Source organism: Excalfactoria chinensis, chromosome 1, assembly GCF_039878825.1.
Source record: "Excalfactoria chinensis isolate bCotChi1 chromosome 1, bCotChi1.hap2, whole genome shotgun sequence".
In the NCBI taxonomy this organism is placed as follows: domain Eukaryota; kingdom Metazoa; phylum Chordata; class Aves; order Galliformes; family Phasianidae; genus Excalfactoria; species Excalfactoria chinensis.
Window position 1 is genome coordinate 25,280,332 of NC_092825.1, and position 27,362 is coordinate 25,307,693.

The 27,362-nt window shown below is 42.3% G+C and overlaps 2 protein-coding genes across 3 annotated transcripts; both read right to left on the reverse strand.

The window, feature by feature from the left end:
* Window positions 1–9,435: 9,435 nt before the first annotated feature.
* Window positions 9,436–15,767, reverse strand: LSMEM1 (leucine rich single-pass membrane protein 1). Its single transcript, XM_072326760.1, has 4 exons — window positions 15,470–15,767; window positions 13,463–13,594; window positions 10,860–11,000; window positions 9,436–9,802 (listed from the first exon to the last, which is right to left on the reverse strand). Exons 2-4 carry the CDS (start codon window positions 13,587–13,589, stop codon window positions 9,594–9,596), a joined length of 477 nt encoding a protein of 158 aa, XP_072182861.1. The 5' UTR covers window positions 13,590–13,594; window positions 15,470–15,767; the 3' UTR covers window positions 9,436–9,593.
* A 1,546-nt stretch (window positions 15,768–17,313) lies between these two features.
* IFRD1 (interferon related developmental regulator 1) lies at window positions 17,314–27,097 on the reverse strand. Of its 2 annotated transcripts, none has more exons than XM_072353499.1 (12): window positions 26,734–27,097; window positions 25,009–25,113; window positions 24,054–24,135; window positions 23,519–23,643; window positions 23,084–23,241; window positions 21,815–21,865; window positions 21,545–21,723; window positions 21,337–21,445; window positions 19,701–19,835; window positions 19,319–19,447; window positions 18,541–18,636; window positions 17,314–17,997 (listed from the first exon to the last, which is right to left on the reverse strand). In XM_072353499.1, the coding sequence occupies exons 1-12, from the start codon at window positions 26,777–26,779 to the stop codon at window positions 17,908–17,910; spliced, it is 1,305 nt and encodes a 434-aa protein (XP_072209600.1). In that variant the 5' UTR covers window positions 26,780–27,097; the 3' UTR covers window positions 17,314–17,907. The 2 variants fall into 2 exon arrangements, with proteins under 2 accessions (XP_072209600.1, XP_072209608.1); XM_072353507.1 differs by lacking the exon at window positions 26,734–27,097 and adding an exon at window positions 25,303–26,357.
* Between the last annotated feature and the right edge of the window lie 265 nt (window positions 27,098–27,362).

Here is a 27,362-nt window from a genome sequence, read left to right on the forward strand (position 1 = left end):
AGAAAATTTCCCTGAGCATCTAAGTACCCTCTCCTGGCAATGCTGATCCATTATCATCTAGTTCACAGCTAAGACCTGCCAGGATTCAGAAATGAGCTGTTTGTAAGTCTCTTTCTCCTACAGCGCCCAATCTGCTCAGCTTTTCAGAGCACATCTGATGAATCATAGTCTACACAAGATAAAAAATAGGCAGTAGTAGTACTACTGTCCCCACTCCTGCTTTGTTCAGTAGTTATGATGCAGAAGGCTTGAGAAGATTTCAGCTACTGAATTCCAGTTCCCCAGATAAGGACTACAGCTCTCAAATTACGGGTTTAAATGCAGCCCTCGGTGACACCTGCTTCAGTTGTATCAATTACATGAAGAAAATACATTAAAGAGAGGAAAGGTTTCAAGTAAATGTATCAGTAGCTTTTTCATATGAAGTTTATGTTTTTGCAGGAGGAACAAGAAAATATAGTGCATGAATCGCTAGCGGGAAATGAACAGGAGGTGAGAAGAACAGTCTGTGGTAATCATTAAAAAGTCCCCTAAGGAGACAAATGAATTAGGAATGAGAAACTCTATCACTCCTTTAGATACTTATCAGAGAACTAGAACTAAGCTGTACAACACAAATTGCTGGAAACCACCATAAAGGCCCTGTACTTAAACATGCTCATCAAGGACACCTGGAGTTGGGAAGGAGAACTTGGGTGGGAAGTCTATGGAATGCCAGGTAATGGTATTAGTGGTTGATATCCCTAAGCAAAGGGTACAAGACTAAATCAGCCGGAAAAATGTGTTTTATCCTGTGTAATATTTTTTGTGGCACTAGAAGTATGAAGGCTGTAGTTCTGTAAATGGAATTCTGTGCTAAGGTGCACAGAGTTATGTCTTAAGAGGCACAAAGTTATGATGATATTTGTTAGAAACAATATGCTCCTCTTTCTGCCATGACAAGTAGTTAAGCTAGCTATAAACACCACACAAAATCCCTTGTATGTCAGAACGACAATTTTAATAAAACAGACAAGAGTTTGTCTTGAAATGCCTTAAGCTGCACCAGGTGACGATCACAAAGAGTAAATAGATGGCAGCTATCCTGAGACTACTGAACCTGAACCACAAAGGAGATGGAATCTCTGTGATGAGAGGTCCAACCTGTCTGCTATAGACCCAGCTCACTCCAGGGTATTTGCTCCTAACAAGAGTAGAAAGGAGCAGATTTCTTCTTTCAGGTGGCAGATATTGTATAATAACCTAATACTGGAAAAACTTACACATCTATTTTAGTGAGAAATCCAAACTACAAATCCCAGATTGCTACAGAAAGGCAAAGGTTGCTTTCTAAAGCTGAAGTTTCAACAACACAGTTTCCTGGAGGATCTTCACTGAAAGAAATGGCAGAATCTTCACTCCAGGCCATTGGGAAGGGTTAAATGACATAAGAAATTCTCCATCTCAAAATGAGTGGATAGATCAGACCACTGATATAAAACTGTACTTTGCATTATAATCATTTTCAAGAGGATCTACATCTCCCACAAATCAATGGATACGCCTACCCCTTGTCAAAGTAATGACTTAAGTATGTGTGTCCGTTTCAATGGCTGTCTAGTTGGTTTGGGAGTGCATTTCCTATTAGTGTGCAAATTGCTGTAATAATCAGTGGCAAAATGTCATTTTATCACATATCTGGAAAAAAATAATAAAATAAAATAAAATGAAATAAAGATGCTGAGTGGACCAGGGGGCTCCCAGCTAAAGCAAGCACTGCTCCTTCAAGGCCCCACCACACAGCCTATATACACAGCAGCGGGGCCCTATTGGAAAGCAGCAACCCAAGGACACGCCATGGTTTTAATTCCTCTTTAGACTTGGCCATGAGCCGCTGTGTGTAGTGCTGCTGGATACAGCAGAGTTGCTTCGTGGGCCAAGGATAATGAAACCAGAAGTGAGTGGGTTGAAAACAAAGACAAAGACGTATTTAATATATTCACGGCTCTCTTTTCATTTTTAAGATAAGGCCTTCACTCAGATGAACTTTTGCCAAATCTCCTTGTGCTTTTTTTTCTCCAAGCCAGGGAAGGAGATGACTTGACAATTTCAATGGAAATAGCAATAGGCATCTAAAACCTCATTAAAAAGACATTACTGCTGCCCTTGAGGGGAAAAAACAGAAGTCGCTGAAGAAAGCCAGGCTCAGCCTGACAGCAGACTCTGGCCAGCCATCCCTTTTGGATGAGGTGCGTGGCAGCATTTCATTTGCAGCACTCAACATGCTGGCAGGCTGCCGTGGTCTGTCCTCAGCTGCACACCGCTCGTCCCTCGATTCCCCCTCTCCGGCCTGCAGCCAGCACCGCACTCCTAGGCGACCCTCAGCCGCAGGGCCCTACAGTAGTGCCCGTACTGAGGCAGTGCCCCGCCGCCATTTCCCCCCTGCAGCCTCAGTCCCTCCGAGCCGCGCCCGCCTCCCGCCGCGCTGGTTCTGCAGCGCCCCCGCCGGCTCCGTGTGCGGTGGAGCTGCCGTGCTGCCGCCAGGGGTCGCCCCGGGCTGCGGCCGAGCCGTTGTGTGCCCGCCAGCCCCGCTGAGGGAGGTGGGCGGGAAGGAAAGCTGCTCTCTGCTTCCTCTGCAGAGGCACGCGTTAAAGCAAGTGCTCGGAGAAGACGTTTCTTAGGGCAGACTTAGAAGCGCGTTAGGAGGAGCTTTGAAAGTCAGGTGGCTGATTCTTATCAGCTTATCACGGGGTGCTGCTGTGACCTCGCTTCCTCCCGGAAAAGACCCAAATGAGCCAGTCAGTGCCTGTTTATAGCTGCTGAATCAGTTCGCTGGGTGCCGTCGGCTCCCCGCTCACCAGAGAGCTGAGTCACCCGCCGTGGGGGTATCCCCACCTCGCGGCCTCCCCCGCCTCGGCTGTGCGGAGGACAGCCCCAGAGCAGCAGGGCTGGGGGCTTGCTTGTGTTCGTTTCATCGCGTTCTCTTGTAATATTGCTGTCAGGCAAGAAGTGCAAGCCGAAATTGCGCCAGATCAAAACAGCAGCTCGGGTAAACCCATCAGACTAAAACCTCCTAGGTGAGCTTTGCAAGAAACACTCTTAAGAAAGCTTTCCTTCCGTACCACAGTGATAGGTGGTTGATTTTGCTCAAAACAAACAAACCGAGCAACCAGCCACATTAATCAATTAATTAATCCACCCACATCTAGAACTCTAGTAAAAATAATATGAAGTTTGTTGCTGTCAGTTAACAGGTAGGAAGTGTAGTTACTTCAGCTTGCTCCAGGACACAAAGTGGCTGATGGAACACAAAAAGGGGCCAGAATCCATCTCACGCTTTCTGCTGAAGGATAAGTTGAAAGTATCTTACGTAGCTGTATGATTTTGGGAAGCCAGAGGGAGGTCCTCTGACAGAAACACTTCAGCATTCCCTTCAGAAAAACAAACAACAATTAATAAAATAAAATAAAAAATCCCACAAAACTGGAGCATTCACTAGTTGTTGGAAGTTAATTAGCCACAAGCTTCCCGTGGGAAGCAGAGGGTGTCTGTCAGATTCAGAACACCGTGTCTCTCTGCGCGTGGACAAGCAGTGCTTTCTGCAGTCAGTTATGTGGCGCAGAGGATATTAAATGAGCAGGGCAGAGCTTGAAAAACACACCCACTATTATTAATACATTCTCAAATTGGCAGGCAATAGATTCTTAAATTGTTCTTTCACCTTCTGTGCAAGGCAGTTTGCCTCACAGTGATGAATTAGCAGCAACACTGAGACTGTTTCCACTGGAAGGTTCTCATTACCATTCACGGGTTTTGCTGGCTCATCAGCACATCGTGGGCAGCATTTCAATTGCTGAAATGTGGCCCAGAACTAGAGGAAGGATAGAGAACAGTCTATAAAAACCTTTTCTTGGATTATAAGATTGATCTAATTCTCAGATAAGGGTAGCTTCTTTGGCCATAGTGTTGCTAGTTCTTACATATCCCAGAGGAAGTGACATCCCCTGTCTTTGAATCTCAGTATTCTTGTTAATTAGTCAGGGAAAGAACAGTAACATGGATTGGGCTGAATGAGCTTTTTTTTTTCTCAGTTGAAGAGAGCAGATCCCTTAATCCCAGTAGCACAAGGCTGCAGTCTAAGGATTGGATTCAACTTTTATTATTCAACATCATCTTCTAGGATAAATTAAACCAGCAGCCCATAAGCAGATCAAGTTAAACATCTCAGACAGATGATTTTCAGTTATGAGTCAAAACATAGATTCAATTTGTTGTTGTTATTTGACATTTGTTCTATGCAGGTGTTGCTTAAACAAAGTTGTATTTAGAACCAGTTGATAATAAACCAAAATAAGCATTTCAAAAATACTAAATACTAATACTTGTTGCTCTGATGATATTTCCAATAGGGGAAAATTCTGAACCTGAGTGCAGGAACTCATATCAGATATAGTGAAATATATAAGAAAACCTGGAATTTTTGCTCTGCAAATGGATATTTGTGGGCAATTTCATGTATAACTTTACGATATTATGTTTTTGTGGAATCAAAATGAATACTGTTTTTCACACAGAGCGTGGTGACGCACTGGAACAGGTTGCCCAAGGAGGTTGTGGATGCCCCATCCATGGAGGCATTCAAGGCCAGGCTGGATGTGGCTCTGGGCAGCTTGGTCTGGTGGTTAGTGACCCTGCACATGGCAGGGGGGGGTGAAACTGGATGATCATTGTGGTCCTTTTCAACCCAGACCATTCTGTGTTTCTATGATTCTGTGGTTATATCTTCAGAATCTTCAAAAAATGCTTGAAATAGGATTTTAGTTCTTCAGTTAATTTTCTGTTAGTTGTCCCTCTGCTTTGCTGAGCATTGTTCCATTCCGTTCATTTGGCAAATACCTTGACACGGCATTTAGTGCTCCTCAATAGTCTGAGCTCGGTGCAATGCAAAGCACATCACCTTCAAGAGCATGTGATCTAATAAAACTTGTGACAAACCTTCCACCACTCCTGGAATTTTCTCTTAGGCCTCCAGATTCTGAGTACGGGCATCATTATTATTTTTTGCTCCTGTTTGGCTTTGTATTGTTACCAGTGAGCAAAGCGTGTGAAGCTTTCTATGTAAAAGCTTTTCATTGAAGCTTTGATAACTCACTTTTTTCAGAACAAAACTGAACACACACTAGAGTTTCAGAATAAATGTATTAAAATTCCAAGTATCTCAGAGGGTAAAAAAGGTTTGTCAAGAATGAACTTGTCTCACAGAGTTAGTATAATATAAAATAAGAAAAAAAAGTAAAAAGCAACAAACTATTTCTCATGCTCACAAGCAGTAAGCCAGGTAATAAATTGAGTTATCTTACATTTCAGCAGGGAAGATTTGAGTCAGACCTCAACAAGTTCTCCAACCATGTCATCTGTTAAGCACCAGAACAGATTTGTGGAAGCTCCACCTCTTTAGTATTTTATAATGTGAACAAACAAGTAACAGTCAGGAATGAAGTTTGTCTGATGCTGCTGTCAGACAAAGCAATGAGTTTGATTGCCTCTCAAAATCCGCCCCCTCCCCGCCCATTTCCTCTGTCCATCTTCCTGAAGATGCTCACTATCTGGATTTACCCAATCTCTCACTGTTTTGTAGACAGATCTCTCTAAGGGTAATTTTTTCCTCAGCTCTTGCATGATGCTTGTACCCACTGAGCAGAGGAGGACTAAATCTAACATTGCATTACCAAGTACAACCCGGTGTTCTCATGGTTGTTTTACCCCAGAAGTAGAAGGCAAGTAAATGCCTGTGTTAGATAACCCTCTGCTACCTATTACTGTATATTATCTTCACACATTGTTCCAGCGAGTCAGATTCAACAGTCCACACTTTTGTTAACAAAAAACATGGACTGTTCTGGACATCAGGAACAAAGGAGTTCCTGATGTTCTCATAGTTAACTGGGGGAAAAGGAGACAACACAACATTTAGCTATGACACCATCAAGTCAGTGTTGCTGGGGTTTTGAAATTCCCTCTGGCTAAATTAAGATGAAATGACACCAAACAATTGGTTAACTATTTGTTTGTGTCACACTACAATGATTAGCACAAGACGCAGTGTGTGTCCATATATACCTATGCCTTATTGCCAACAAGCTATAATGATAAGCTTTGCATTGCACTGTAACATAATTTGAAAAGTCAGAGAGAGAGAGAAGGAGAGAGAGAAAGCATAGGAAAAAAGGAAATGGAAATTAGATAGCAGTGAAAGAAAACTTGGATCCCTACCCTTGGTTCCAATGTAATCTCTGGTCCAGTAATATTCAGGTGGCAAGTGCACACGTGACCGCTGAGTTGTAGTCCTTTATATTTATTGACGAAGAGAAATGTTTTTCATAGGTATGTGTAGTTCGCCTGCAAGGTAGGAGTAGGTGGGATTCAGCATGTGCAGATGTGTGGAAGGAGGAGGAGTAGCATTGACCCTTCCCTCCAGCTGAGTTGGGGGCTAAAGAGACCCTTTCCCTTATTGCGTTGTTCACGTAGGCTTGTCTTGCAGCAGGGGAACTTGCCTAAGCAAGGAAGTAGGGCCGTCCATCTTCCAATGTATTCTGCACCCTCTTTGGCAAGCACTTTTGGTTCCCTAATTCCAAACACAAACTAAACACACAATTTCCTTCTTCTGCACTAAGCAATGCACCAATGGTTAAGACATGGAAGACAGTTTTAGAGATTTTCCACAGGACTTCATGCTGGTATTACTTGATGGCCTGAAGATTCAGCCAGCACTTCAAGGACAGATACTGTGATGCCTTTGATGGAAGCTGAAGATAATGATAATTTATTGGATTAGATCTTCCAAGTGTTTCTCTTTGCTTGTCAGAATGTTTATAGTATTGCCCAGAATTATTTTGCAGAAATTTTTCTGAAGTCAAGTTGTCTTTTCAGTAACTGTAGTAGTTGCACCTGTTGGTGCAGATGAGCACTGATGGCAGTCAGTGATACCAGCGTGCCTGCATATTGCTGGTCCTATATACATCTGGGGCAGCTGAGGGTACTCAGCACCTCACAAGCTCAAACTATGTAGGGGAAAAAGGCTTTTCTAGTCAATAGAAGAGACAGAAAATGTGGATTTCTTGTGATTACTGATTGAATAACAGATTAACAGTAGTTGAACAGCACCAAAGATGTGAGGAAGTTTCCAGCTGTGTTGACTGTTAATGTAGCACATATTTTATTTACACCATCTCCTGCCAGAAAAAATCTACAGGCTCTTGGTGTCAGTTTCTAGAGATGCGCAGACATCTCTGATAGCTGCAGTTGCAAGGAGGGAGGTGCCAAATCCACGAGTTTTAGATGCACTGGATGCCAAATATTAGAATTGTTTCTCCCTGGCTGACAAGTAGAGATGTATGTCAGGGTGAGATGGAAGCTTGAAAGCAGTTACGGTAGCTGTAAGATGAGTGGGAGAGATGAGAACTTAATACTGCCATTAAAAGCAGCTGACAGCTTGGTGAACAGAGAAGGAGCCCTGTGAGTTTCATGTTCTTTGTCGTACAACACTTCTGTCATCATTTAACAACATTTACAGAAAGATATTTATTCTGGTCTTTTAGGGTTTCTTTTCTTGCAACGTATTCTATACTTTTATATTTCTCATATCAGTATTAAAGTTATCTTTATACAAACACTTGTGATTCCCAGATTAGATAATTAAGACTCCAGCTGAGAATTAACAGCAGGAGGAATAAGCTCTTAAAACCAAATGTTACGGTTTTCATGTGACTGATTTGACAGTAATACAGCAGGAAAAGAAAAACAGTGCTCAAGAAATAGGAAGAAGGTGATGCAAAACATAGGTGTAAATCCAAATACTCCTTTTAGAAGGAATGGAATTCCTAGGAATCAGAGGGCAAATCCAAATAGAGTCATGGCAAGAAAGGTTCCCGGATCTAGTTCTTCACTATATTGAAGACAACAGAGTCACCACATCAAGGACTGTTGTTCATTCTGGGGAAGAGCCTGCATTGCATGTTGTGGACCTAGGTGACTGTTTTGTGAACTTGTCCAGGAGAGAGAAAAAAGCTGTGATTGAAAAGAGAACTTGAAGTAAAAGAGAAGATGCTGAATGTCAGCTGCCATTTCACCGCTGGGAGGTGAGTAACTGATTTGTTTACTGGTAATTGAAGTGGCTTTTTAACGTGCATATCAGAATCTGAATACTAAAGTGACAAAGCTACCCATCAGTTTTTTATATGATTGCATTTTTGGGTCTTGGTCTCCACAGCTGTGTGAAGTCAAATTGAGAAAGAACCAGCTGCTGCTTTTACTCTCTGTACCATTTTTAAAACAGGAACACTTCAGTGCACATCTCCATCTGGCCCTGTGGCCTTTCTCTGGCAGTGGCCAACGGCATCCATAGGGAAGAGTACATGTACAGATATCATTTTGCCCATATCACTTTATAAAAACACTTGGTCTTCCCCCAGCAGCTGCTAACAAATACTGAGTAGAACATGCTAGCAGGATTATGAGGTAGCTGCTACCAGACCAAGTTCTCTGAGCCTATTCCCGTGTAAGGCAATATGACACCCAATTCCAATACTTAGTAATTAGAGCTGAATATATATTATAAATGGATTAGAGTCCAGCAGAGGGCCACAAAGATGGTGAAGGGCCTGGAGTATCTCCTCTATGAAGAAAGGCTAAGTGAACTGTTTAGCCTTGAGAAAAGATGATTGAGATGGGACCTGATCCAGGTCTATATCTGAGGTGTGGGGGGCAAAGTGGCGAGGCCAGACTCTTTTCAGCAGTGTGTGGAGACAGGACAAGGGAAAATGGACAGAAACTGGAGAATAGGAAGTTCTGCACGAATGTGCACAAGAACTTCTTTACGGTGAGGGTGACGAAGCACTGGAACAGGCTGCCCAGGGGCGTTGTGGAGTCTCCTTCTCTGGAGATATTCAAGACCCACCTGGATGCCTACCTGTGTGACCTGGTGTAGGGAGCCTGCTTTGGCAGGGGGGTTGGACTCGATGATCTCTGGAGGTCTCTTCCAACCCCTACTATTCTGTGATTATGTAATTAGTTTTTAATCAGGTTTAGTTATTGTTTTTTTTCTTTTGGTTTTCTTTTTTCAGAAGTGGTAAGTCAATCTGTTCAGATGCACAGAAATACAGACCACCAAACTCTGTGGCAAAATTGAATTTATTTATAAGCAATGTAATCTGCAGCTATCCTTGAATACAAATAATATAGAAGCATAGACAGAAGTTGTTCCAAAGTCAACGAGGCCATGCAGGAATCACTTGAATAAAAATCACTATTTTATGTGGTCACTTACATCTGAAGTAAAACTAAGCCCCTAGCCCTGTAATTTACAATACACAGAGGATCTGAAGCTACTGAAAATTGTTGACCATTTACTGTTTATAGTGAATTATATGGGCTTAGTGTTCAAAATCTGTGTTCACATCAAACAGAATCAAATATTCCTTTCTAACATTTTTCATTCAGATAGCCTTTCTAATGTTCCTGTGACCATATCAGAATGTGATAGCAGTCTGTATATCATATGTGAAAACATCTGAATACGTGAACAGAGTGATGCTGCATTCCATTCCAAAGTCAATCTATTCTCCAGAGACTTTCAGCTCTGGATGGGTGAAGAAGTAACCACGAAGCTCCGGAGACTGTGTGGAGTGGTATCTTTCCTTTTCCTTCATTCCTGATTGATTTAGATACTTTAATATCATATTGTTCATTTTCTTAAGCTCTTCTATGTTCTTCCTTTCCGATATGAGTCTGCTTGATATTTGGTCCATCTTGTTTCTAGTTTGAACTTAGAAAGGAAAATACATCACATTAAAATTGTCAACATTTAGGTTAAAAGCATCACTAACCTCTCTTGCATTCCCATGCGAGATTGCTGGTATTTATGATGGGTGAGAATATTAAGCAGGGAAACAAAAGTAGAATCCAATGGGAAAAAGGCATCTGATGGAGTAACCTGCTCATTGCATTCTTTTAAGTGTTTATTTTCATTATTATTTTTTAACTGCAGAGCAGTATAATACAATCAAATACTATCTCATACAAATTTTACAGTCTTCAGGAGCGTATCCATTCCATTTGTGTCCACAAGAAAAAGTCTTATTAAATGGCTCCAAGCTGCTATTTCTGGACACTGCACATTTGTATTTTTCTAAAATCACACTTAGTAAAGCACAACAAGGCTACAGCCACATCATTTGCTTTCCCAAAGCGTTTTGGTTAAAGGAGAATTCTTGTAAATGCTGGCATTGAAAGGCAATGTTCCTCTGTGACACCAGTCTGCAGTACCCATTACATACTCTTCTGGAGCTATCTTTATTTCATCCTTCCAAGGCTGACAAAATTTACCCATAGGTTTTGAAGCCGACAAAAGTTTAATTCTAGCAGTGCCAGTGCAAAACAAGTCTATGTCTATGGATTTAAGCATCATCTCAGGCAAACACTAACAGTAGTTAGCTTCTAAATGCATGGGTTTGTACCATTCTGAGCCCAAGTAAACTTCTTTAATCCCTCAAGTAACCTTTTCACTATTAGTTATTTTACAGTTTTTCTGTTTCAGGGGCACATTATTTGTTTATCTGCACACCTGGCAGCAGCCCATTAAATATATCTGAAATTCAAAGAGTAGATGGTTTCATTAGCATTCTACAACCATGCTACTTAATGTAGCACAGAGAGCAGAGGCCTGTGCTTCTATACCCAGGATCAAGACCACTGCCCACATCTAGCTAAAGACTTTGGTCATGCAGATACAGCAGTAGGACTTTATAAGGTAGCATGACACCTTTCAACAAAGTTCATCTCCGTATTCCCATATTTTAAGAATCACTGTTTGCATTACTTACTTATTAAGAATATTACAAAGGAAACAATTGCCAAACTGACAATCAAAGTAAGAATGAAGGCAATGAAGAAGTAGCACTGGTTTCTTGTTTTACTCCCTGTCATGTCTTCTCCAGTACGACCGGTGCTCTCAACTTCCTCATCTGTAAAGAGAATCACAGAATCACACAGAATCACAGAATGACCCGGGTTGGAAGGGACCTCAATGATCATGTATTTCCAACCCCCCTGCCTAGCAGGGCCACCAAACATACGCCTTTACTAGATCAGGTTGCCCAGAGCCCTGTCCAACCTGGTCTTGAACACCTCCAAGGACGATGAGTCATTTGGTGATAAAGTTTGTTCAGTTTCATTAGAATAAGCACGACATGAATTCTATGAGTCTACAAAATGTGACAGTAAGCCTTAATGAAAATGGGCGAAGTCAAGTGAACCATGAGAAAGTTCATGTGAATTTCAGGAGATTTCAGAGATTTCATGGAAGAGATCTCTGACAGTTTTGCAACTGAGCCTGTAGTGATAAAGCGGAGGGAAAGGTGCATGTGCCATAGTAGCACTTCAGTAATGGACAAACCTGGGGATGAACAACTGGCAAAACTAGCAGGAGATCTTTAGAAATATCTCAGTTTTTCTTTATTGCATGTAACATGCTCCTGCCTCACGTAAGATTAAACTTTTTAATATTTGAGAGGGATTATTTTTTTTTCCCTTAGCATTCATAACAAATGCATCATATACTACACACCTGCACCAATACTGCTTTCTAATTAGAATAAAAAGGAAGGTGACATCCTGCTACTGCTGTCTCTCAAGAGCAGTAAGCTATCAACAGTGTTTTCAGAAATATTCCATGCTTGCTCTGCCTGATGAATGCTTACTATTGGCTGACCTTTCCAGGCTACGGTGCTGCAAGGAATCACTGAACATAGACTTTTACCAAGCCACAAAGAATGGGAAAAATTAGCTTTTAACGTGCTAATGTGTTTGATTATGCCAGGTCATATTAAGCTACTAGATGAAGGTTTGCTGTGAGTACTACAACACTCCTGAAACAACATTTTTTAACTGAACTGGGCATCTACTATACTACTAAGTAGATCGCTCACAGGAATGTAGTATTTACGGAACTGAAAAGTATGACACAGCTCTCACTGATTTTCTGGCAAGAGAACAAGAATTTTATGCTGCTGAGTAAGGCAAATTCATTTATTTATCTTACAGAATTTCCAAGCTTTAAAAATGTTAAAAACTGACAACTCTGTGTGTTTAAAAGAACAGTCCTGGAAGAATACAAAACACTTTACAAGTGGGTGCGTAAGGTATGTATTAGGCTACCTTTATTTGCTATTGAAATGCAGGGAAGAGCATCCACGCGGCTGTTCAGCAAAACTCTACGTTTTTACTTGGAAGGTGAAGAACACTGGCTTAAAGAAACTGACTAAAGAAAGCAAGACAGCTGCACTTCTGAGTGCCACACTGCAAAAACCAGTTCATCCCATCATCTCATTTTGTACTCGTCGAAATGAGAGTATCAGGATGATCTACATCCCCAAATGAAGTATTTTATATTGAACATATCTGTGTTAAATCTAGAAACTGACAGCACTCCAGTTACTTGCATCACGAGTGGTCAGAGGACTCTGAAACAGGAGTAGTGGAAAGTTATTTAAATCTGGAAAGGTGTATTACTTATATTAATCTATTTAACTAGAAGGATTATTAACGCATGGCCCTTTGAATCCCAAACATTTTGTAGTTCCATACCTTTACTTCAGTCAAATTTGACATTACAGTAAATAAAAAAACCTGATCTCTGCTCTCTAATGACAGCGACAGAACCCAAGGGAATGGCATGAAGATGTGTCAGGGGTGGTACAGATTGGATGCCAGGAAAAGGTTCTTCAGAAGGTGGTGGGCACTGGAACAGGATCCCCAGGGCAGTGGCCATGGCACTGTGTCTTCTGGAGTACAAGAAGTGTTCGAACAACACTCTCAGACATATGGTTTGAGTTTGGGGTGATGCTAAGTGGGCCCAGGAATTAGGCTCAACGATCCATTCCAACTGGGGATATCCTATGATTCCATGATTCAAAAAGCAGTAAAAGTGGGAGAGCTCATAACTGAAACTAAAGAGATTCTGTGAATCAAAATGCTTAAAAGCCTCATAAGAGGAGATATAACTTAAAAGAATAAACAGAAATTCACTGGCATTTCTATTGCCACAGGTGGATTTTAGTGCTTGGGAAGAGTCACAGTGCTATCCATGGAAGAAGTGTAGACTGGGCAGTACTAGAGAAATTATCCTGCCTGATTGACCCAAGTAGAACTGAGAGACAAATTTAAGCTTCACAGTGAATCTTTGGTCAAATGCAGGGATTTCCTAGAACCTGACACCTGAAGTAGTCCCCAGAAGTAGCCAAACCATTCATCTGGTGTAAATTATGCCTTTTATTTCCTTTTTTCTTTCCAATGCAGAGTTTGACATTCTCTGTCTCTCTCCATTTACTGGGCTGACACCCATGTGATATGATGTCGTTAGTGTTTTCAATTTGTTTTATAGCCAATTTGCGTGCAAAGAATAAATGCAAAACATTGTCGTACATACCCAGTGGACGCTGGAATTCATCTGGGCAAACATTTAGTTTGTTTAGGTTGTTTAAGGAATCAACTACGTACAGCTTTCTTTCTTCATCAGTATTGGGGGAGTTAATTTCCAAAGAAGTTTTCTCCATGGTATCTGGAAGAAATAGTATTTAAAAAGATGAGTTAAAAAGATGTGAATTGACTGGTTATAGTAGGTGTCCTCATCTGAGAAACAGCTGTAACAACCCCTAATATTTAGGGATTTAAAGGACCAGCACATTTGAAGGCATGGGTAACCCAGTGTGTAGCATCTGTTTCTTATTCTTATAAAGCTTCATTTCTACATCATATCTGTGTACCTGTGAATGCACAATTATGTATACTTGTACATATAATACATACAATTACACATATGTATGCATGGAGAGAGAATATCTCTTTCTCTAGCATTTATTTGGGCATTAGATATTCAATTGCCTAGCTTTTTTAGTTTGCTTGATGGTTATTAAGATGAAGAGTGATACCCGACTGCAGTGAAAGCCAAACCTTCACCAGCACCAGCAAGGATGTCACATAGATCCTGCGCTTCCAGCACCAAACAGTTCAGTGATGAGACATGGACAGAAAGCAGGTATGGATGATGTAGGAGGTAAGAATAAGCAAGAATACAGGTCTGTTTATGCACCTTGTAATGCCACTATCAGTTTATTATATGTGAATAATGGGGAAAAAACAAAAACCCAAACCCTATGAATTAGCTGTACTTTACATAAATATTAATTATGGACAAGTTAAAATCTGATGACAAAACCTTTTCTTCACCCCATTACTCCTTGCCTTAAGAAAAACACTGATAGAGGTTGAATAGCCCCCTTGACATGACGCTCCTTCTGTCCCTCTCCACTAAATAAAGAACACCATAAATGGATTCCTAACACAGCACTTCACTGGGAAATCTAACTAAAATGTTTGAGGAATACAGGCATAAATGGCTACAGCAAACACCTTTCCCTTACAAGAGAAGACGATTGCCACAATTCCCTCAGATCTGAGCACACAGCCAAGCATTCCCTGAGTTTTAAGCACTGAAGAGTAAGTGCTTAAATCACTCCTGACAGTGGGAGTTCTAACCATGGAGGCTGACAGGCTTACATGTATACTTTTACATTTATATTCAATAAGGCGTAAGAAAAGCTTGCAGCTTATTTTTTTCTCCCTTCAGAATTGTTGAAAAACACAAAGATAAGGCAGCAGTGGTGAACTGTACCCAGCACCTGACTTCCAGCTGTGCAGCAGAAGCTTCAAGCAGAAGGTTGTATGCACTTCCATTGCCCTGGAATGTCACATGGTGAGATCAAGCCTCGGCCAGCCCCACTGCCACCTGCACTCTCACCACTGTCTCCCCACAAGCTCACTGACAGCCAGCTGCTGCCCTACAGAGCCCTGCATTCCTACAGCAGCGTGCTCCAAGCTACCATCTCGTGCACAAACGCTTCTGGTTATTTTTAGCTTCCAGAGAGCAGTTCTTTCTCTGGGATATTCTGATTAGTACCTCCCTGCAGCTTCAGGGAAGACTCTCCTTAACAGCTTGAGCTGTAATAAATGTGAGTACCTTTCATGCATTACTATTAGTGGAATTACACATTCCTAATTTCGTTATTATTTAAAACCAACTTCCTCGCTGTGCATGCAACCGCCGTGAAGAAAACCCCTATGTTTTGTTTTCCAGTGACATTTCAAATACATGTGAGGAGATACATCAGTGCCACTGGCCAAAGGTATCGATGAGTCTTCCAACAAACTGAGCTAAACGTTGGATTGGTTAGACTTTCCCAGTCTTCCCTGCACTTTAACCTTCTTTAAAGAACTTTTCCTCATTTGATTTCTAAATTTCTCCTTCGATTGTTGTAATAAAATTAAAACTTGGTGTGAAGACACTGGAAATTCTTAGCAGAAAAACAAACAAGCAAACAAACAAAAAGTGAGTCTAAAAGGAATTAAAATAACAGGAGAATGAAATGTTACTTACAACATAGCCACGTTCAGGTAAAAGGCCAGTAGGGAGGAACTCAGCCTGTGCCAAAGCCCCAGAGCAAAACTTGTGCTGCTGTTCCCCTCCACTTTTAGCCCCATAGGAGCCTGTCAGCCCCTGCAGGACCCATGAAGGCAGTCATGAAACAGACTGTCTCTTTCGATCTATATTTAGCGTTAATCTCAGCCGAGCACACTGACTTCACCGTGTGGAGCTGTTTAAAAGAAAACCAGCATATGCACTGTGCGTTATTATATTGGAATCATTAAATATCCTATAATGGATTTAATGTTACTGAAGATCCGTATTTCACTAAACCTTTGCTTGATGATTCCTTTTTAAAACTAGTTTGCTCTGCAAAAACGTCACAGCAATATGACTGTAGTTATGAGTAATGAGTCTGCTATGCAGAAGTCATTTCTACAGTACTGCAGTTATATGTACTTTAAAGGCATCGACTGGAAAAAGTTACTTTCCTCCTCCACCACCTTACAGATTCCAGCGTGTTACCACCTGGACCGATCTGTACGGCATCCAGCAAATAAACTCTGAGCAGACTGTGAGTACTGATAGCTGTTCCTTCACAGAAAGACCTTTCGATTGCTGTTTTTTCTGTTGCTACCATTGCAGAACACAGTGTTACAGCACACCACTGACAGGCAGCTCATGCTAACAGGGAGCATGGGTCAGAACAACAAATCCTTTCACAAGCAGTTCTCTACTTCCACAATATTGATCTACTTTAAACTGATCATGAATATACTTTTCTTTTAGGAATGATCACAAGGTGATGCACCTATTGGTTCAGTTTCCATCTATAAGGTGACAGACAACCTGTGCAGCTGCCCTATCAGTAGCAGCTTGTTCCCTTCCTGTTTGGTCCTCTAGAAGCCCTCCCTTCAAACAAGGACATACAAAAAACATATATATATATCTATATATATCCCACTTCCATCCTGACGCCATCCTAACTGCAAGACAATGACCCAACCCTCTCCTTTTCTAAGCTTGAGAAAGTCTAAAACATCAGCAGATCTCGAGCAGGCTGAACAGCCCCTCTTCTCCCCTCTAACAGCTTTGGACGCCTTCCCAGCCTTCGCAGCTGGCACCTACAGCGTTCTGGGGGAAAGGGGAACCACGTGCCCGGCCATCTGCACAGAGGCCTGGAAAAGATACTTTGCAAGCCTCCGGAAGCACAGGAAGCTCTGCAAAGTGCTACTCTATGCTGCTGAAGTACACCGAAGGTGACCACCCACAGCCAGAGCGACTATTAGGCTTGAGGGAACAAACGAGCTCGAGAAGCACAGCCTTAGGCCAGGCAAATTACAGTCAGCTCGACCTAGTTCATAGATCAAGCTGAAACAAGCACATGTATTTGCAGAGCCCAGTGCAGAAGCTCTGGCAGAGGTTTAAGGTCTTCACATAAACTCCCTCACTGTCCCCACACAATTCTGTTATTGGCATGTTTCAAGTCCTCTAGAGAAGGGAACTGGTGATAGGGGCTAACTTTAATATGGACCAGGACATTTGGAATGAGTCCTGCCAGGCAAGAGATAATTTGTAGCACCAAAACAAGGAAACGCTTTGACCTTTGGTCTGCAAATTGCTGACCATTACTAAACTGATGAGAAACCAACGATAGGCTGCTGTGCAGATTATGTACAATACACAGCTTCCAAACAAAGCTGAGTAGTTTCAGGTAACAGAGTTAAACTAACTTGGCCGCATTTTGTAACAAGCAACAGCAGCTTTGTGTAAAATAACCCCCTCTCATCTCAATACATCGGTTGTGCTAGCTCTGCAACTTCACATCAGAGCAGTAATCACATTAAGACAAAGAACGCAGTGAGAAACATCTTTATTCCAAAAATTAAACACCTGATTTCAAAACATATCAATCTTTATTTTACATTGAGGCGAGTATCTTATTTACTACTTCCTCGCGAGTGAAGATGATTCAACTCTCTTCACATAAACTCATATTACAGAGGAGTTTCTTTGTTCATCTCTGCCACTTAAGAGTCTTAAAAGGTACTAAAATCATTTCACGTGAACAAGTTCGTCCTTCCATATTAACATAATCTTACCAAAACACTCGGTCAATGAACTCATTTAATTTACCTTACTATAAAGTAATTGAATCTGACACCTGGCAGTTGATTACATGTATGCACCCCATTTAACAGTTGAGTTATACTATGTTCAGGTTTGGATTAAGTGACACCTAATCCAAGCATTACAGTGTACCCTGCACCCACTCTTGTATCAATCTATATACAGTGTGTATGCAACTAAGCAGCATGCATTGTATTTACAGTCTGTACAATACCCCCGTGCACAAGTGCGAGCTGTGACTACTGAAATAAAAAAAAGTCATTCAAAGGTTACAAATTTATTTTAATTATCGAAGACTTAAAATTCAACTGCGCAGAGCTCTAAAAAAACTCCCCCACGTCCGCTCTTTTGTCACGGCATTTACTTCTTGCTTTTGTCCGAGCCTTGAATGCTGCTGAGTTATACAAGTGCTACAAAAGAAAAAGAGAAATTAAATTATTCGCACAGTTGTTCAAAAGGTTCACATCCCTTAGAGGGTCATTTTAGTATGTAATCATTTCAAGGGAACTGTATAAGACATACGTACATGTTCACGTTTGCACAGCCAATGTAACAAAGGCACCCATCCTCCCAGTACCTGTTTGGCACCAGAGAGTTCCAGAACAGTCTCTATAAAGACTCAGTTATTTCCTGAACGTCCCCACCCCAAAAATCTAGTGCTTTCCTAAGGGCTCACCACACATCACATGTACAGTAAATAAATCAGACACCAAATCAGCAAACTAATCAACCCTCAGATCCACACGTGGGAGGGCGGTAGAAGAAGGTGCCAATGTAAAAGCCAAGGAGCTCAAAAATACATACAAGCAAGACTTGGTTTCATTCAGGACGTGGGGCTTGGTTTCAAGGCACAAGCTTGAAGCGTGTACATCTTCTGAAGTCTGTCATTTGAACACTATTTAATTCAGGAGAACTGCCACGATACAAAAATACATGGAGGTGCAGTAACCTACCCTTTCAAATCGGGATATCTTCATTGTCTTCAGAGTTGCAGCATCTAGCATTACTGGTGGACCAAGCTCAAACACATTCCGGAGGAAGTCATTTGACTGAAGAAAAAACACATCACTTAGCAAGTCTCCCTTCCAATGAAGGTGAAAGAGGGCTATTAATAAATACCAGCATCCCACTAAGAAACCTCTTGCGATTAAGCCAGGGAACACTTCTTCCGCATATCAGAATGAGGCCAAGAACTAAAACTGTCCTCCTGGGAAAAAGCACAACCACCCCCACCGACTTTCATTTGTCCCAGCAAATAAGCCACTGTTCTGCTACATCCTGTACAAAACATTAAGTAGCTGGACACAGATCTGTATGTTTCACAACACCCATCTGTTGTATGTGCTTGGAGAAGTTATATTTGAAAAATGTAGGACATCTGTTGTGTGCCCACACTTCCCTTAGTTAGAAATGGACACTGCTTTGTAGCAGCCACCTGACTACGCTGTTCTACTGAGACAGAATTCAGGAGGATATTAAAACACATCTTGATAAAAGATACAGGCAGCCAAGCAGGGCCTTTACTTTGCCAAATTGAAATGAACAGTAAAGTGTTTCAGAACAAAGTGATTTTTATTACTTTCCACAACTGCTATCTTATAAAACCGGTGACACGAAAAACAAACCTAACTAGTTCCAGCCATGATTGTGTGTCTCTGTTTCAGTAACCAGACAGGGAAGAGACAATCCCTAGACAGCAACAGTCTGAGCACGTATCAAACAGCAGCTCACCTGCAGATGATATTGCATCCCTGACCCCAAAATCTCCTTAAAGGTATCATAGGTCTGTTTTTTAACCCAGCAGTCAATATACATGCGCTCAGGTCCAAATTTAACTGTCTCGGTAGGAAAGTCTCGCTCCTGCCAAGACAAAAGGAAAAAGCACAGTTTCAACTTAAAATGTCTCCAGTGCTTTATTTTCATTAGGATCATTCTGCACATCAAAACTGCACAGGTAATGTAACATGCCTATCTGTAAGTCTTACCAGTTCATAAGCCAACATGCACCTAAAGTTCAGTCTTCTTGGGAATTCTATTTCATCACAGAAGCACTTTGATTCAACTGTACGCTACATAGTTACAATAATACACTCAAGTAAGACAGAAGAATTACCTCCACAGCTCGCAGAACATCTCTGAACACCGATCGCTGCTTTCTTTTATCTACTTTGGCTCTGTGCTTATTTCCATCAGTAGCTAAAGCCCGCAGCTTCTCTGTTAGAAGTTCCATATCTTCATAAAAGAAATCCTATTTCCACACACACACACACAAAAAGACAAAAACAAACAAAACAATAAGAAAACATTTCCAAGTTTCTGGCTTCAATATCTGTCCCTGCAAAGGACTGGTCTTTCCAAATTATGGACATGGAGACCTCTCCAAACTGATACTTCATTATTTAAAGAGACAGGGATGTCACTGCAGACCTTCAAGCCAGTAAGAATGGAGTCACCTATTTGTTTATCCAATTGGAAACTATCAACACTGTGCTGGTTTTAGAGCCCCATGAAACAGTTCAGCACCTTCACTGTGCACACAAACATATACCTGTCAAGCTGTTCTGCTCCACAATTCCAATGGCCTCAAACTGCCTAACTGATCTGCTGAACCTGGCTGGCAGTCCTGCTGATAAGCTCAGGGCACTTTCAGGTCATTAGCACAGAACTCACGCCTCTGCAGATGGATCATGAGATGCTACTGCACTGACATTAAGGAAAATGTAGTCATACATCTTGTATGCAGTAGAAAATGCGAAAATTGCTAGGAATTTTTTAAAATGCATCACTCTTCAGCATGAGGTATTTTCTCCCCTCTATTAACTAGTTCAATGTAGCTGAGCTGGATGAATAAACCGCTTATGTAAAAGCAAACACCTCATCTAAACATGTCGACTGACTGGACTGAATCTACTGCTTGCTTTTTAAGTAAGCTGATCAATGATCAAATATCTTTGATTTGCCTGTTTTTTTAAGGATCCAAAGATTATTTACAGTGATTAAGGGAGCTTTTCCTCAATGAAACAGAACAAGATTTGAGAAAGCACTGACTTATTGATTAATGAATTTATAGTTATTTGCAGTCAGCTTGACCAAGTAAAGGATCAAATTCTGGTCTCGCTTTCTTTTCTTTCCGCAGCCCAGACTCAGTTCCCTACTGTTCGAAATTATACAGCAGTGCTGTGTGTTATACAATACCAGCTATTCCTCTCAAGTATACCAAAAAACAATACTAGAAGTAAACATTAGTTTTACACAAGGATGGATTTCCAGTTGGGAACAGAATGGCGCAGGTTAGGAGTCATTACAATTCATTCCCAAACAGTAAACAACTAATTAACATTCCCACTACAACAAACTGTGTTTCACATTGAAACATTGAAAACCTATTTATCTCCAAGGATATTCCAGGGATATATCCTCCTCTTTAAAAAGCTAGTATTTGATTTAGATGTTAAAGCTTACATACTGCATTTCTAGTTACTTATAGACTGCATTATTCTGATTTGGTATTATTTTATCTTCAATCTAGTCCCGTTGCGCACCACTGAAGTCAGTATAAAAATAAAAATGACAGCTGACTTCCAGTGAAGCCTTGCAATATAGCATCCAATATATTGGGGTCATCCTGCTACCAAGAACACACCCAGAGGATTATATGACACTCAGTGATATCAGAGATGCTACGAAACACAGGTTAAAGCATTTGTCATCATCACTTCAACGCAACAAAACTGCAAACCAATACTTACAGCATCTGTTTCGCGTGCCAGCTCAAACAGAAGAGCTAGTGTTTCTCCAGCAGCTATTCTCATGTTGACATCATCACAGGACAGCATACTTGGAAGTTTATGCAAGTGCCTAAGGAATTAGTCACATTTCATTAACACGTTGTTGACACTGCTTCACTGCATACAAAAAAAGATCATTACAAATGTAGCTTTCCAGAAAGATGCTCACATTTCAATTTTCTTCTTCACTTCATTCATTGGACAAATGGTCAACAGCAGTGTCCATGCTAAGAGCGCACTGATGTGCAGCACGGTACTGGGTGTACTTGATACCCCATTAGTGTCTCTGTCTCGTGGATAAGCTTTTGTGAAGACGCTTTCTAAGCATTCCATAGTAGAGTACAGCTCCTGAAGAGACAAAAACAGAACATGGAAGTTGCTGAAGACTTGCACTTTTTTCTATGTATTAACAATATGAAGAAGTATTACTTATCCTCACCGTAATGTCATCGGTGACGATGAAACAGCAAATTCCTAAGCAGGTTGCACACTAGATAAAAACAAACAAACAAACTGTCAGTACTGAATGATGATGTCACTGTTGATAAAATGCTTAAATCTAACATTTGAAACTCGCAGAATACAAGTCTTTATTACCCCAGCTGTTAAGGCATTCATCTCAGCAATTTAACCCAGCTACTTCATAATAGTTAGACCTAAGCTCCTTTCTTCCCTCAGGATAATTTCACAACATACACCACTCAAGCTTTCACCTTTCATGTTGTATCCTTGTAACATACAAAGTCCTTCCAAATCAGCGTACATAGCACTCCTTTCACCCACTGCAATCCACTGGTAAAAACTATGCCGGTTACACTACTGATCTACATGGAGTATTTATTTACAGCTGTGGGAAATCCTTCTGCCTCTGTGCCCACTCTTATAGTTAAATGGTGTGAAAACACTGACTTAACAACCTGCCTAGTAACAGTCCAGCTTTTCACTGCAAGGACCAACAAGTCCCCTCCCTACTGCCTGTATTATTATGCTTACAAAAATGATTTTATTTTCAAAACCTACGTTTGCACTAATCAAACAACATCCTGAACTGAAATGCTAGAACAAGTTTTAATAACTTTGGTTTGTAGAAGCAATTGCTATTGAACTATTTTTCTGCTAGCGGTACCTATTTTAACACAGCTAAAGTACACTAGGAAAAATAATAATAAAGACAATGATAAATTAAGAGAAATCAGTTAAAACCGATGCTCTGCAAGAGGTTACTGTCAAGAGCTTTAGATTACCTTCAGTTAATACTTTGGGTATACTACTGCTTTACAGTTAAGATGTCTGGATGAAAAAACGTACCAGAAGTACTCTGTGTATGAAACATGACATTTTAGACCTACTGCTAAAAATTTCTTCACATATTTGCATAAATGTTATTCTTCTACTGTTAAAATACAGAAAGGTACATCAGAATGGTAATAACAAGACTGAAATATTATGAGTTGAGACACATGAGAAAATATTAGATGGAACACCTCTTGATTAAGTCCCAGGATTGAAGAAGAATGACATTCAACCTTCAGGTAGAGCTTTTTAAGATAGTGAAAACTGCTATGCTTCACTCAGAACTTAAGTCAACATGAGCTGTTTACACTAATGTAGTAACCTTTAGTTCTGGATTACACAACCGTGAGATGGTCTAAATCTGCCCTCTGTCCCTGACTGGCAAGCAAAATATATGAACTTCTTAAACACTTACAGCCTGCCTGGCTTGGACACTAGCTGTTCCATCAGAAACAATCTTCTTCAGAACTGGACCAAGGGTCTTAAAAATCTCTTCGCTTTCAATTCCCGACCCCATCTGCACGCAGAGAAGACACGCCAGTCCAGCAGCTGCACACAGTTCCTCACTCTTACCTAGACATTAAAATACTAAGATGAGTGATCTCCTTGTGCACTCCTCCCTTCCTTTAAAGATACCAGCTTGAAAATCATTAAGTAGAAATTCAGAAACACACAGACAGTATTTCAGTTAATTTTCTAGGCCAGCTAAAATAAGACATCTAAAAAATATTAGTTAATGAAACTAAAATTAAGTGCTGTATAAAGTACTAGATAAGCCTTAAAGATAACTTCTTTAAGAACAAGCATTTCACAAGCATTGCTACTTTCTAATAGCAACCACATTAATTACCTTTCTTTATGCAGCGTTCGATGCTATCAGTTAGTGTCATTCTCCTTTCCATTATAAATTCATATAATATTTTAGAAGAAAAAGCACTTTTCAGACTTTCAAGAGCTGCTTGCCTTGTTTTGGCACTGTTGGAAGAAGAAAAAAAATACCACCTCTGAAATCAAAACCAACTAAAGCTCAGCACTTGACTTCACAGTAGTCTCCGCCCACATGGCCCCCACCAAAGAGCAATCTACAGTCACACTGCTAAGCATGAAGCATTACAAATTACCCCCTTCCCTCAAGGAAAGAAAAATATGGGTTGGAAATGCATTTCACAACAGCAAACCAGGCTACTCTGAGCTATTAGGAAAGGAAAACTTGATTCCCACTTATTTAAGCACTCGGAGAAAGTTCTCTTCAGATCCTAAAGAAACACAAGATCTCCCCAGCATGAAATAATCATAATTTCAATAAGCATGCAAAGAAGTCCCCTTACTCTATCAGTAAGCCAGCAATGTATGAGAATTCATTTCTTCAAAGCACACCACCATACCTTTTGTCCAATGTAAGATCAATGAATCCCTTCAACTTGTATTCTAAGTCTTCTTGAGTAGCTTCTTCATCAACTTCAGGCCCTAAGCCATAACAAATAGTTTAGTCCCACTAATATACATTAGCAGAGTCACATCAACCACTAAATACTACAAGTATGACAAAGCATTAATAAGAAAGTAGTTCACCACAGACAACAGCATCAGAACTTTTCAGCATTACAACTACATCCAACAGCTCTCATGCATCTCTATACCTGTCTGTTACATACTCTAAGAATGAACGTATGAGCTAATCAGGTCTCAAATGGATTTTGTACAACTGAAAAACCAGTACCCAATCAAGCCAGTAGTGAATTTTCATTCTGTCTACTTTATCTTCCTCTAAGAGTACAGCAGAACATTCACTGTTGATGTACTGAGCTCATCAACAGCCCGTCTTCCTGGTATCGCTTCAGATATGTCTGCAAGTGGCTCAGGTAGGACATGTACAAGGCTCCCAGCCTCATCCTACTGCAGCAGTAGCAGGCCCTTTGAGCCCTCCCCTCCCAACAGTGTTATTAGCAAGATACCAGAAAGAGATGACTGATAAGACAAGCTACTGCTTCCATAGAAAAGTCTTTTACAGCACAAATCTTGTTCAAATCACAACGCAATTTACTCCATATCAAACTCTTCTGCAACTCCTACCACCTCAACTACATTATGAAGAGTCATGGTCCTGTAATGCACCACAGAACCGTGTTCTTTTCCCCCCTCTAAAAACTGTAATTTCTAATTCCAACAGAAAGAAGCCTACCAGATTTACAGGAGGCTCATGAAACGTGGAGCATACTGGTAACTTTCTCCACTAGATGAACAATCACACAGTGTTTAACAGAATATCATTGCGTGGCTACTGTTACTTACAGTCTAGTAACTCATACTAGAGGAACAGACAAAAACTACATAACATACCATCCTCTGTGAAGCTAGCAGGATCACTGAAGCCACTGCAGTGGCTCATAGTTTCAATTGAAGCATCTTCATCACTAAAAGGCTGCACGTTTCTGGGCTGACCACCTTAAAGAAAGATGAATACAAGTTTAGTTATTTTCACATGGAAAAAGATCTGAATAAAATAGAAACCCTGAGCACATCTATATACAAAAAGCAAGCCCTTCCCCCTGCTAATTCCTTTACTCCCACCCTTCCTAAAGATTCATTTGGCTTGTTCTGGAAAAAAACAAGTTTAACTGGTAAAGAACTCACCTCATTTTCCAAGTATTGGTAGAATTCCTAACTCAATACTTAGTATCCTCCTACAATCAAAGTCAAGTTCATGCAACTTCCTGTGACTGTGCTTTAAAAACAGCGTTTTATGATGTGCTGGTTTGCTCTGAAATCTTTTCCAATTTGGAGGGACTTCAAGCAGATCTAAGATACACATGCAGGCAAACATACGTTACCCAGTTCACTACTGGATTTACTGGATTAAGTGCAGTATATGCACCAGCGGCAACACTTGACCCTAGGCTCCCATCGATCCTTCCAGCTGTTAAGATTCTAAGCACGGAGCTATAGTTTTTGTTCACTTTTAGTACTGACAAGCTAAAACGTCAGAAGATCCAACTAGAGGGAATCCTTGCAATAAGGCCTCCTTTTACTGACTTCAGCCTCTTCAAAGAAAGCAATGCTGTTTCGCCAGGAGATGATCTCTGTAGCTTTCTGTACATGTACCCTATTTTTAGAGCAGTAAGAGTTGGGGTTTGAGCTGATAATGCACTCCTATTGCATTATCCTAGCTCTCATGCACTCCTATTGCTGCCTTATCCTAGCTCTCGGTGCTTGCCATAATTGAGTATCATAGTTTTACCAGTGTTTCTTCAACTGCTCTCAGATGCCACTCACAGAACTCAGAACTCTAATATTCCACTTCATTCTGGATCATTCACAACGCAAAAAATTATGCCAGAAGCCAATACACAATGTTCGCCTGAGCCAGGCTGGCTTCTTCAGTGGGAGAAGCAGCAAGAACCGTCATCAGCCATCCTCCAGCTGGAATGAGGGCAACTGCACGAGGACCCAGAGAACTGTCTATTTCATCTGAGTCAGACAGACGCTATGACGGCCCCAAGTGAGATTTCTCACCACCCAACAAAGCCCCCAAGCTTCCTCATCCACCTCTTTTCCACACAAACCCCGATCGGCACCAAGACTGTTCTGGAACCCTCCTTAAGGATAAGAGGCCTCCAACGCACAGGCAGCGCTGTGCAGCCGCCGCAGACACCGGGACTGACAACGGCAGCCGCCCCGCCCGCCCCCGCGAAGGCCCGCAGCGCCGGCGGCACGGAGCCCAGACACAGCCGTGCGTGCCCGGGACGCGCCGCAGCGCTGTGACCGCGGCCCCTGCGGGCCCCCAGCGGCGCCGGGCGGTGCCACCCGCGGGGCGCTGCCGGCGGCACCAGGCACGTCCGTTGCCCTCCCCTCCCCCCGAATTCCGGCGCGGCGAAGCCGAGCGCATGCGCGGTAACGGCACGAGGCGGCGGTTGCGGGGCCGGCTCCCGTCATCCCGCGCCCGGCTCCGGCCCGGCGCTCCGCGGCCACGCCTCGCTGAGAGGCCCGGCCGGCCAAGGCAGCGCGGCCCGAGGCCCCACGAGGCCGCATGCGCAGAACCCTCGCCCGCCCGCCCGCCCCGCTCACCGGCCGCCCGCTGGTGGTTGCTCCCCCGCTTCTTTGACTTGGGCATGGTCGCAGCGGCGCTCGGCTGGGCTCGGCTCGGCTCCTCGGTCCCTCTTCTGGGGCTCGGTCTCTCTGCTCCCCCCCGCCCGGGAATCAGCGACAATCAGCCGATGGAAGAGCAGGATCGCTTTTTATTCCAAAGCCTTTGCGAGGCCGACTTCTCGGGCCGGGGCAGCGGAGGTGATTGGCGGAGGCAAGCGAAGGACGAACTGGCGGCGACGGCAGAAATCCCCGTGAAGGCCCGCGAGCGGAGTCGATGCATCTTTCTCCTCTCAGACACCCGGGGCTAAAAGCGCGGACCGGGCGCCGGCGCCGCTTTTATAGCGCCGAGCTGCGGGGGGGGGGCGGGGCCTCGCCGCGCGCCGCCGCCGCGACCAATGACGGAGCGTTGCGACAGCGCGCAGGTGACTCAGCCGCGCGAGTCCGTGACGCGCCCGGCGCTGCCACGCGCTCTGGGGGCGGGGCGTCACGGCGCCTCGCGGTGCAGGATGGGGGCGGCGCGGCCGGAGCCGAGTGGCGCCGAGGGGCAGAGCGGGGGGGAGCCGGCGGGGGGCGGCTGGGCGGAACGCGGGAGCTCTCGGCGGCGAGGC

Excerpts from the sequence above, each read along its gene's own strand:
- LSMEM1 (XM_072326760.1), bottom strand. The coding sequence starts at position 13,589 with ATGGAGAAAACTTCTTTGGAAATTAACTCCCCCAATACTGATGAAGAA. Across the intron at positions 11,001-13,462 it reads TGAATTCCAGCGTCCACTGG|ATGAGGAAGTTGAGAGCACC; the intron begins GTATGTACGACA and ends TTCTCTTTACAG. Across the intron at positions 9,803-10,859 it reads CTTTGTAATATTCTTAATAA|TTCAAACTAGAAACAAGATG; the intron begins GTAAGTAATGCA and ends TTCCTTTCTAAG.
- IFRD1 (XM_072353499.1), bottom strand. The coding sequence starts at position 26,779 with ATGCCCAAGTCAAAGAAGCGGGGGAGCAACCACCAGCGGGCGGCCG. Across the intron at positions 25,114-26,733 it reads CAACCACCAGCGGGCGGCCG|GTGGTCAGCCCAGAAACGTG; the intron begins GTGAGCGGGGCG and ends TCTTTCTTTAAG. Across the intron at positions 24,136-25,008 it reads TGCTAGCTTCACAGAGGATG|GGCCTGAAGTTGATGAAGAA; the intron begins GTATGTTATGTA and ends GTTATGGCTTAG.